We start from the raw sequence: 12,213 nt of genomic DNA, 5'->3' as shown, positions 1-12,213 counted from the left end.
AAAAAAAAAAAAGAGAGATACAGTAGGGAACTGTACTGTCACTCCCACATGGGAGAAGGAGCTGTCATCAGCAAAAAACCCACACAAATAGGTACTGAACAATGAGAGGGTCCAGTTAGCATCCTAGACCAGAGGATATAAGTACCTAGTGTTGGTCAGACATCAAGCCTACAAGTATTCCTGCTATTGTGACTCAGCTACATGTAACCTAGAGCAAGCACCTTTTAGCCAAAAAAGCCAGTCAGTTTAACAAGAATCTAGACCCTAAATGTCTCCTTCCTGGGCCTCCTCCACTCTGGAATAGAGAAGTATAATGACATGAGACATAGCCTCTACCACAGTTATTCCTATCCTCTCTTCTACAGATGATTGCCATCATTCCTGCACAGAGATAAATGGGCAGACAAGGCTTTTTCTGGTGATAATCACCAGATTTTCTCAACAGCAGCAGATCAGTCACTTAATGTACAAGGCTGACTCATGCCCACATCCATGCTCACCTCAAACTAGCACATCCCCAACCTGCCACTCAGTGTAACCTGTCACTTCTCACCTGGGGACTGCTAGGCTCTCTACTGGCTTCCACTTGCCCTTACCCACTCTCAAACAGCAACCAGACAGAATTCATGGGCTCCCCTGCCTAAAATCTTCTGTTCATTTCTGTATCACTTTGGAATACATTCCTGGCTTCTTATCAAAGCCTTCCAACTTGTCTGGGACAAAGTTCTGCTTCTGTGTCACTGTACTTGTTCTTCTGTCTATAGTGCTCATCCACTAACCTTAGTGTGCCTTCTGCCTGGTTATGTTCTGTCCAAACTGGACACTATTTTTCAAAATATGATGATTATTTTCTATTCACTAGGCAATGTGAAATTTACAATGACCAGCTTCCCGGCCTCTACAAAGATGCATGGTAAGCTTCCATCACCATAGATTACTGCTTCTGCCACCCTATTTTACCCACAACGACAGATTGTATCTTCAAGCTGTAGACCCAAATAAACCGCTGACCTCAAGCTGTTTCTATCGGGTACTTTGTTAGAGCGATGAAGCAGGATCATTTATAGGATAAACCTGACTCAGAGGCTTCAGAGCTGGTTTGTATAAGGAATGTGGAAGAGTTTGGAGGTTTGGGCTAGATAAGCCTTCAAACGCATTCTCATGCAGCGTAGACATTCAAACTGCCAACAAAAGGAGAACAGCAAAGGCCAAAAGGAACAAGTGAGATAAGCAGAACCTACCTCTTCTTGGGACAATGTCAGGTTTAAGTTATACTAAAAACAAAACAAAAAAAAAACATAAAAACCCCACTATTAGAGTCTCTGCGTCAATCTTGAAGGTAAGAATGTAAGCTCTTAGGTACTGTTTCAGCACCCTGCTTTCCTGCCTGCCGCCACGCTCATCATGAACTAACACTCTGAGACTGCTATGTCAAGAGCAAAACAAATCCAATAAAGCAAGTTCTGAAACGGCAAAACTGTACCTCCGCAAGAAAAGACCAACACCAAGCCAGAGCAGCTGACCTAATGGTTCATGAGTGAAGGTCAAGATTATCATTTTCTACCAGTTGAGAAAGTTCTCTCCCTTTCAGAATCAGATAACTTCCCCACGTAACTTCAGGGTAAATTTAAACATTTAATTTACACAATAAATGAAAAGACAAAAGAGATTTATGTGTTCCTTCTCTATTTTAAACCACATATAGCATTCTCAAAGTGACTGATTGATAGAAAGAAAAGAAAGAAAGAAAGAAAGAAAGAAAGAAAGAAAGAAAGAAAGAAAGAAAGAAAAGAAAGGAAAGAAAGGAAAGAGAAGAGAAGGAACAAAAGAACGAAAGAACGAAAGAACGAAAGAACGAAAGAACGAAAGAACGAACGAACGAACGAACGAACGAACGAACGAAAGAAAGAAAGAAAGAAAGAAAGAAAGAAAGAAAGAAAGAAAGAAAGAAAGAAAACTTTAGGGTTCACATTAAAGATTATGAATTCTGACAAAAGGGAAAATGGCTTAATCAGTAAAGTGCTTGCTATGTAAGCCTCAGATCCTGAGTCCTATTGCACACAAGGCCCCCACAATATAAAAAGCCAAAATCAGTGATACACCCTGTAATCCTACTCCTGGAGAGGCAGAGACAGATTGCATTGGGGTGCACTGATCAATCAATCACTCTAGCCAAATGAATGAGCTTCAGATTCTACAAGATTCTACAAGAGGCCCTGATGTTTTGAGTATTATTATGTGAAATATTCAGAACAACAGTGCCATAGAGCATATATTTAAAAAGTTCTCAAAAAATACGGTGAAAAGACCAACAATGTCAATCTATGACCTCCACATACATGGATGTATATATACACACAAAAAAGTCTAAGGAAAAACCCTCATATTAATCATAACCTTAATTTGTGCCTACCTCTTTAGTCTCTGTCCCTTTTATTTTACCATTTTTATACTTTTACTACAGTACCAGGTATAAAATTCTGAAGTATTTTTACACTTACTCCAAGAGTGTTTCACTACTGTACTTCTGTTTTTTTTCCCCACTAACTTACCCTTTTTTGTTTCTTTCCTATATATACAATGCCAAAAAGCCAATATATGTCCACTCTCTGGTATAGACACTTCAAATATTTTAGTAAAGGTATCCAATCATTACAAACAACATAAAAACAGAGCACACTGTGGTTAAGGGCACAGGCTCTGAAACCAAAATACTGTGGTTTGGAACCTGACGATGCCTTGTCTGTTTGATCCTAGAAAACTAACCTTCCTGACCTAATTTTTTCAAACAGCACTGGCTGAAGCTGTGCCTTCAGACTGTACAGACAACCAATTGGCTACAATGCATTCATTTTTTTCAAGACATCCAGCTAGTGCTGGTGAAAGGCTAGTCCAGCTATCTGGCTGGCAACCCTTTTGCTCAAGATAGGTAGGGTAGTATGGAAGAGCTGAGTGTAGGAAGTCAAACATGTATCAAGTTTGCTTACAGTCTGGAAGTGATGGCATATGCCTTTAATTCCAGCACTCAAGAGACAGAGAAAGGGGGATCTCAGAGTTAAGAGGCCACCCTATTCTATATAATGAGTTCCAAGATAGTAAGAACTAGAACTACATAGAAAGACCCTATCTCAAACAGACACACACAGGAAGGTTGCTTACAAATACAATTTTATTTTATTATTCATGTATTTATTTTATTATTTTGAGATGGAATTTTACTATGTAACTGTGGTTGGCTTAGAACCACTATTTAGACCAGGATGACCTTAAACTCAGAGAGCAGCCTGCTTCTTCCTCTTAAGCACTGGGTTTAAAAACATGTGCCATCATACCAAACTACAAATTCAGTTTTAAAGAATTTATTATTAGTAGTAACAGTGATTTTAGAATTTTTTTTATGGAGAATACATGTTTAAGGATTTTTATTGAAGGGAGAGAGAGAACTCTTACTCACTGAATCATCTTGTAGTCTGATGAAGGCTAGGGCACTTAAAACCAATGAAAAGGCCACTACAATATTTTTTCATGCACTTTGATCAAAAGATGAACCAGCATACAGAAGACAACTTACAGAGAAAGAGAGCTACAAAAGATGCAAACTTTGCCACTCTAATCACTCAATTATTTTTGCTTATGAAAATATAATATTGGATTTTACAGGCAATCAAGCTGTTTTTATAAATACTTTATACCTCAGGAACTCCTTCCATCCATCTACAGAGAAAAGCATTTATAACTGTGATCTAAAAGAATAATCTTTAACAGCAAAATTTGGAAGCTCGAACGTATTATATCCATACAAGTGATTAGCACACAGCAACAAACCTCAATTACAATGAATGAATACTATATGGCTATGGTTATAAATTTTAAGCATTAAAAAAAAAAAAAATCAAGGGGTTGGTGAGATGGCTCAGTGGGTAAGAGCACCGACTGCTCTTCCGAAGGTCATGAGTTCAAATCCAGCAACAATATGGTGGCTCACAACCATCCATAATGAGATCTGACTCCCTTTTCTGAGTGTCTGAAGACAGCTACAGTGTACTTACATATAATAAATAAATAAATCTTTAAAAAAAAAAATCAAACTACAGTGTCTAGATTTTGATGCTTCAGTGCTATTACTAACAGAGGACGGAAGGTGGTCAACAAACAGCTCAGCAGGAACGCGATCCTAAGAATCAGAGCCACAGTAGGACCTAAGCTAAGGAGCACCATTTCATTTCTCTGTGCTAAGAGTCAACATCAAATACATCCACAACCACAGGGAGCAACCAGTCCTAACTCACCAGTAAGAACAAAGTTAGAAAATCCAAATAAGCTCACCCACCCTCCTTCTTTCCTTCCTTCTTTCCTTCCTTCCTTCCTTCCTTCCTTCCTTCCTTCCTTCCTTCCTTCCTTCCTTCCTTCCTTCCTTTTATGAGACAAGGCCTTACTATGTGGCTCTAGCTAGACTACTTCACTATATAGACCAGGCTGGTCTTCAACTCAGACAGAGCTACTAGGCTCGGTCTCAAGAGTGATGGTATTAAAGGTGTATATTATCACACCCCAAAAGTCTACCTTTCTATTGAGTGCACAACAAGAAAACCTAAAACACACTACCCAGAGAGAGAAGAAAGGATATAGAAAGGAGGGGAGAAGGTGAAAAGAGGGAAGAAAAGTTACAAATCAGCATGAAAAGTCACCCTTAAGGAAGAAAGTGCCTCCAGGAGCCTCCCACACAATGAAGAAGAGAATGTATAAGTAACTTCAACAGGCTCAGTCAATCAATATATATCCTGAAACCATATAGAACAAAACTGGAAACATTTATTGAAAAAAAGAGAAAAGGGCAAAAATACATAGAGAGTAAGAGATTTTAAGTGATCTCATCCAGAAATTGGTAGATTAAGCACACATACATAAATCAAGAGTGGAAAAGGTTTTGGCTCACAGTTCAGAAACAGCTATAGTAATGGATACACACAGAGCCTTCTACCTAGGTCAAACAGATATGCAACATTTATGAAACTCAACCATGGATCAGAATTAGCAAATGCTGCTAACAGAATGCAGAATAACTAATATATACCATAATTTCTAACCATACAGCGTCATATTAAAATCAACACAGTAAAAGAAGAGCTCAGCTGGACAATGCCCAGGCTGGAGACAGCAATAATAGACAGCACACTTTAAAATGTGTAAGATGGCTGCATCTATGAGATGACTCAGTGAGTAAAAGCACTTGTTGCCAAGCCTGACAACCTGAGTTCAATCGTTGGAGTCCATATGGCAAGTCAACTCCTATAAGTTGTTCACAGACCACAGCATGAGTCCAACAGATATACACATACTTACAATTAAAAAAATGTAGTAAAGAAAAAATGTTAAAGTTGCCTTTTGAGCACATGCCTTTAGTCCCAGCACTTGGGAGACAGAGACAAGAAGATCTCTAAGTTCAAGGATAACCTGGTCTACAGAGTAAGTTCCACGACAGCTAGAAATACAAAGAAAACCGCTGTCTAAGTAAGTAAGTAAGTAAGTACGTTAGAAATGCTATCTGGAGTGTGCTAGCTATTCATGATTGTCAGCTTGACTGCATCTCCAACCAACTAAAACACAAACTGCTGGGCATTCCTATGAGGAACTTTCTTAATCAGATTATTTGAAGTAGGAAGACCTACCTTAAATATCTTGCCTGTACTCTCAATGGCTCAGTCATACATCCTGAAGCCATGTAAACAAAACTGGAAACATTCATTTTTTTTAAAAAAAGAAAAGGACAAAAATACATAGAGAATAAGAGATTTTAAGTGATCTGTTTCTTTACCAGTAATAGAACCATTTACTCAGGATTCCAGCACTATCGGAAGATCAGCAGCTCTCCAGGAATTCTCTAGGACTACAGCAACAAACTGAGACTGTGGAGATATTCAGCCTGTGGATAGAACAACTACTGAACTTCTCAGCCTCTCCAGTGTGAGGCAAGGTATTGTTTGGTACCCCCAAAATGAGTAAGTATATGTATTCAGCCTCCCAAAGTCACTAATGGACAACAGCATCAGACACATGCTCTCCAATCACTGCCTGACATTTAACCAAGCAGAATGGGGGGAACATAAGCAAGAACAATGGTTAAGGAAGAAATGGAAACACCAGTTCCCCAAAACAGAGACAACTCATTTCATGAGCTCCAAAGGACGCTACAATTCAAGAGGGCTCAAAAAAGACATCCTCCCTTGTTGTGGAATGCTGCTTGTATTCTCTGCTCCCTCACCCTCTTGTGGGAACAGAAAATACAAACAGCAATCCACAACACTCCCTGACCACAGATGCCAGACCAGGGCAGCAACATGGAGAAAGGACATCCAGGTTGACTTGTACAAAAACTTGGCGTTTTTCCCAAAGCAATCCAAATATGGAAACAACCCAAAGGCCCATGAATACACATGCATGTGTACATAAACGTGTGTGCATGCACACGCACGCGCACACACACACACACAATTTTAAAAGGAGAAATACATATATAGAATGGGGGAGGGTGAATATGAAAAGGGGTACCTGCACAGGTGGATTGGAGAGGGCTCACGAGGCTTCATCTATCCCTGAAGAGCTACTTTTAATGGTTTCTGGGATGGGGATCATTTTCTTCACTGGAAAAGCCTCTGTGAAGTAACCTAGGCTCCTATAAATAAGCCCCACTTCCAACACTCAAGCCAATAACCCTAATCAAACCCCTGGCTCATAAAAAGAAGAAAAAAAAAAAAACCCACAAAAGTAGGAGGGCACTTGTGAAGGTTTTTGGAGCAAGAGGGAAAGAATAAAGGAAGTTTACTGGAGGAAGGGGCAATGATCAAAATTTAATATATACTTATATGAAACTGAAAGAAAAAAATATGAAAAGAAAATTTCAGACTAATTATGCTCTGAATCTTTGGTAAAGAGATTACAGGAGCTTTTCTTCATTCCTTTGCTTATTCATTCAATTACTATTTAATGCAAATGAGTACCAGATATGTCATGCTAACTGTTCTTTGTTAAAACATACACAAAAATAACTGTGCTCACAGAGTTTATACTACAGTAGAAAAGACACATGTGTAAGGGAAGTATTCCGTCAGAGATAGAGCTAGGTAAGAGAGACGAAGCAGGAAACAGGGTGTATGAGAAGGGGCTGAGAGAAACACTAACTTCTAGTCTGAGCAGCACTGAAAGCCCAGACTTAGTTAATAAAACTTTGCCACCAACACTGGCATTGAAGCTGGGGTTGTCTTCAGCCAGCTGAATGGCCAATGACGAAGAGGACTAGGCCTTGGAGGAGGAGAGCCATCCATACTACAGCCAAATCCTTCTCAAAACTCCACTGGGACTAATCTGAAAGCAGAAGACAGGAATTGTTGCCTGTTACTGGCCATAAGAAGCAAAAGATCAGAAGAGAAGTCACTCAGAAAACAACTTTTTGCATTCAGCTGCCAAAAGGAAAGAAGAAAAATAGATTAATAAAAGGGAAGAAAAGAGCCTTGAATATAGGAATGGTTGAAAAAGCCATCTTCTAGAATACAAATAAAGAGATAAGAAAGCCTAACGGGAACAGTGGCCACTAAGACTTAAGCTGTGTCAAGGATTAGATCAAACCTAATAGTCTCCAGTAAGGGAAGGCCTGGAATCAAGGGGTACGGAAGGTCAGGCTTCCAAAGTGTGTTACAGAAATAATTTTCAGATATTTACCAGTACACAGGATTGTCTAGAACTAAACACATGAATGTTTTACTAGCTTTTCAGGAAACTTTATCACTAAAGAAATCCTGGGGTCAGATGGAAAAGCCAGAATGTAACAACCTAGTGGCCAACATGCTGACTGTGCAGATAAGGAAGCAGATATTCTCCACCAACTGCTGGTGTGGCCAGCAAAGGTCAGGAGAGACATCCCTGTTGGCACAGGTCAAAAGATAGTGTGGAAGGAAGCATTCTGATGACAGACGGAAATCCTTTCATTGCCAGTTAGCCCACCACCCACAAGAGAGAAGCAAGAAGCCCACTGAAGCTGCAGCCACTCACCGGCTGGTCAAGACCGCTGTGCCTCTCTTCCTTCTCCACAGTTCTCCGGCAGTCTGGGCATACCCACAGCGGCAGGTGCAGCACGCTGTTGCCCTTGGGAGCCATGGAAAGGGCCAGTTTGCTCGCAGTCTTAACTCCACTCTCTAAGAATGAAGAGTCTTTCCGTTCACTTCTGCATAGAAGACAATAATCCCCAGCAGGGTAGGGTGGTGTCCTATGATTCATGCCAAAACTAAAAGGAGTCTGGAATAGAAAAAAAATTCTATGTTCAAAACCTGAGCCAGGAAGCCAAGATTGATATATATATATATATAAATTATACATATGTATATTTATATAGAAAAATACTAACTAGAAAACATATGAAGCTGAACCTCATACTCTAGAAACTGGATATTTTAAATAAAATAAGAACACCTTAAAGAAGCACTTCCCCCTTCACCTAGACTTTTGCATTACTTTGGCCAGGAAAACTCATCAGCATGGATCTTCAGATCTCAACTAGGCCTGAAACATCATACCAGATGCATCTGCACACAAGGTCTTGCAACAAGGCAGCAGCTCTGGCTTAGAAGTATCTCTGAAGAGGGCCATCCATGGCCTAAACTCCAGAAAACAATCTGTTGGGTATAGAAGCTGCATATCCAAGACCCAAATTCCCAGACATAATGCTGAATTCACTGCCTAATTTCAACAGCTGCTTTTTCAAAACTATGGGGTAAATGTGGGAATAGAGGAAGCCTAAAGTAAAAGATCCTTTGGAATGCACAAAAAAGCTAAGGGTCTTAGGTTTGGAAACAGACTTACAATACCAAGACCACCAAGCAAGGAACAAGGCTTTCTTTAACTCAAAGCAGATAACTAAAATGAGTTCTCCTATAGCACTACCGTCCACTCAGGCAGGTGTGACCTTGCAGGAGCTGGCTGACACCCAGTCATCAACACCCAGCAAAGGAAGACAGCAGACCCCTCTTCAGCCTCTCCTATCACAGCCATCAGATGAAAAGGAAGAATATCTCATTCTTCTCTAGTGGTCAGCTGTCTTTGCCAAGCCAGCTCCTCAGATCTTCCCTTACTTGCATGTCTCTTCTTAGCCGATCATCAACCAGACTGTGAATGCACACTAACACACACAACTGAGCCACAACCACCAGAGCTACCAAGTGGGCCCCAGGCTACAGAGGCACTGGGGCTAAAATCTGGGGCTGAATAAATAATTAATGAGTGAAGGAAAGTCTTTCACATTTACATGCTCTGATAATAGCTGAAACAGTATGAACCCATTATACCCATAACACTATTCCAGTGTGTGACAGGGTGAGGAGAGTCTCCAGTATAGCCTATGAACTCCCCTGCCCAGATTTCCACCAAAGAACAAACAAACAAAACAGTACAAGAGTATTCATCTTTTTCCATACAAAGAGCCCTGGGATGTCAACATCATGAGAATTTCAAAACTTGCCTCACTTAAGCCCGTCTTTTTCTTGTCACAGACAGAATAACCATAACTGTCAGATCAGTGGTCACAGGCTATACATGCACATGCTGGGCACAAGTGTACCAAAAGCCAGGCCAGAAATGTAATATGACATCCAAAACTGACAAGAGACACCCACTCATTCACCACCAAATACATGGGTCCAAAAGAACTTTAAGATTTTAGCTTTATTCAGATTCTAGGATGTTTGAATATATATTAAAATAATTTTGGGGTGGGTCCAAAATTTATTACTATGAAAATTTTTCTGTTTCAGATGAAACTTACACAGACAGAAGCCAGGGTCACTCCATCTATATTTTAAGTGCATCAGTACTGTGACTGCAACCATTACATGGGATCTAGTGATGAAACTTTGCCAATTAGTCTCATGTTGATACCTGACATGGTCTAGACTTGGTAGTATTTCAAATCTTGGACTTTTTGGATCAGAGATGCTCAACCTGTACTCACTAGGAGCCTACCATGTACCTAGGCACCAGGGCACAGTAGTAAGTTTTTACTTATTCACTGTCTGGAAGAGCTAATAACCTTACTAAAGCAAAAACACAGATTATCAGAGTTTAGACTACTAGCTACAATACTAAGGCAGAAATGTTCTTGGCCAGCCTGGGCTAGATCCTTTCTTAAAACCAAATGAACAAATAAAAAAAGATGTTAGGCCGGGCGTGGTGGCGCACGCCTTTAATCCCAGCACTCAGGAGGCAGAGGCAAGCGGATTTGTGAGTTCGAGGCCAGCCTGGTCTACAGAGTGAGTTCCAGGACAGCCAGGGCTATACAGAGAAACCCTGTCTCAAAAAACCAAAAAACCAAAAAAAAAAAAAAAAAGATGTTAGTAAAAATATATCTTAGGAGCAACTGACAGAGTACTGGTGCTGAAAGAATGCTCCTTCATTCAGGTTGCAATGAAGGCCTCTGTCAGGAAATACTTGCAGAGATGTCACCTGCTTAACTGTAGGAGAGCAATCACAAAGAGAACAGGAGCAGAAGAAAGAAGAGCTGGGGAAATATAAGAGAGCTGATGAGCCAGAAGTGAGGCCTGAGACAAGATAGGTCAGGAATAGCTCTAAAAAAGACACATCTATACAAAAATCTCTACTCTGGCCCATCTTTTAGGAGAGACAAGAATAAAATGCAAACACCAGGTGGTGGTAGCACACACCTTTAGTCCCAGCACTTGGGAGGCAGAGGCAGGCGGATTTCTGAGTTTGAGGCCAGCCTGGTCTACAGAGTGAATTCTAGGACAGCCAGGGCTACACATAGAAACCCTGTCTCAAAAAACCAAAAACAACAACAACAACAACCACAATAATAATAATAATAATAATAAAATGCAAAGAACAGAGGCCCTGTTCTTCTAAAAGGCATTGAACAGGTAAGCTCAGAGCCACAGGCTGTAGGTACTTAGCCTTTGTTTTTGTTTTGGGGTTCTGTTTTGTTTTCCACGACAGGGTTTCTCTGTATAGCCCTGGCTGTTCTGGAATTCACTCTGTAGACCAGGCTGGCCTCGAACTCAGAAATCCACCTGCCTCTGCCTCCCAAGTGCTGGGATTAATGGTATGTGCCACCATTGCCCAGATTTTGTTTTGGAGATAGTATCTTTCTGTATTACTCAAACTGGCCTCAAAATTCTGGGCTCTGTCAGCCCCTCTACCTCAGTCCCCCAAGTAGCTGAGACTACAGGTTTGAACTACCAAGAGTGAAATGCAGAAAAAACAAACAAAACAAAACAAAGCAGAGACCCAAAGGAAACTCTTTGTAGACCTGAAAGAGAGACAAAGCGTGCTGGAAGAGGAGCACACACATCTGAATATGCCTATGCTAGCACAAACACAGGCAAGTATCTAAAGCTTCTGCAGCAGGTGGGCACAGTCAGAAAAGACACGTCACTAAGTTTCTAGTTCTCACACAAGAGAAGACATGACCCAATATCCATCTTAAAAAGAAATCTTACTGTACGAAAATAAACTCTATGGACAATGACATAGACATGTTGCTACAGGCAATTCTGAGTGAAGAAGAGGTAGCTTATACTTGTAGGAACAATAGAGAAGAGCAAGGTGGGACCCACAGGGGCCTCAAGGATAAATGACTAAATACCATAGGATAATCTCAAAAGACCGGTAAGTTTGGCGAGGGAAAGAACCAAAGGTCAGCTTGAATGTTGTTCTCATGAGCTATAACATCTAATGTAAAGTTTGTATTCCAGAGTAAGACTCTGGAAGATGGAGTGCAGTTACATATATTATTGGGCACCATGAGTACAAATGACTGGAAAGTCACAGAACTAAGGACTAAGGAGATGGCTCAAATGTATAAGCACTTGCTATCCAACCAGAGAAACCAGAATATGGATCTCCAAAAAATGACTACATTTTCCACTTTGCTAAGGTAGAAACTTAGGTCATTAAAGCTCTTCCTCTTATATAATCCAGGTTGTTAGCCATATATATTTCCATCTGTGCTCTAATTTAGCCATACTTAACCAATTTTGATGTGTTTTTAACTCTCCTTTAGTTTAAAATAATTTTAAATTCCACCTTTTGTGTTTGCTTTCATTTTTCCTGGATAGGATCTTTCTATGCAGACCAGGTTGGCCTCAAACACACAAAGAATCACCCACCTACTTTTGCCTCCTGAGTGCTGGGATTAAAAACACCATCACACTT

At 40.4% G+C, this 12,213-nt stretch overlaps 1 protein-coding gene across 4 annotated transcripts in view; it reads right to left on the bottom strand.

Annotated features, from left to right (window-relative positions):
- Fam193a (family with sequence similarity 193 member A) overlaps nucleotides 1-12,213 on the bottom strand; it is a 122,046-nt gene that overhangs the window by 71,762 nt on the left and 38,071 nt on the right. For all 4 annotated transcript variants that reach the window (XM_021210542.2, XM_021210541.2, XM_029545517.1 and 1 more), the window contains exon 2: nucleotides 8,047-8,289. In XM_021210542.2, coding sequence (XP_021066201.1) covers nucleotides 8,047-8,271 — 225 coding nt within the window. In that variant the 5' untranslated portion in view covers nucleotides 8,272-8,289. The remainder of the gene's footprint in view (nucleotides 1-8,046; nucleotides 8,290-12,213) is intronic.

Source organism: Mus pahari, chromosome 13, assembly GCF_900095145.1.
Source record: "Mus pahari chromosome 13, PAHARI_EIJ_v1.1, whole genome shotgun sequence".
Taxonomy (NCBI): Eukaryota; Metazoa; Chordata; class Mammalia; order Rodentia; family Muridae; genus Mus; species Mus pahari.
Note: the sequence above shows the minus strand (reverse complement) of the source record. Positions and strands in the feature narration are given on the sequence as shown.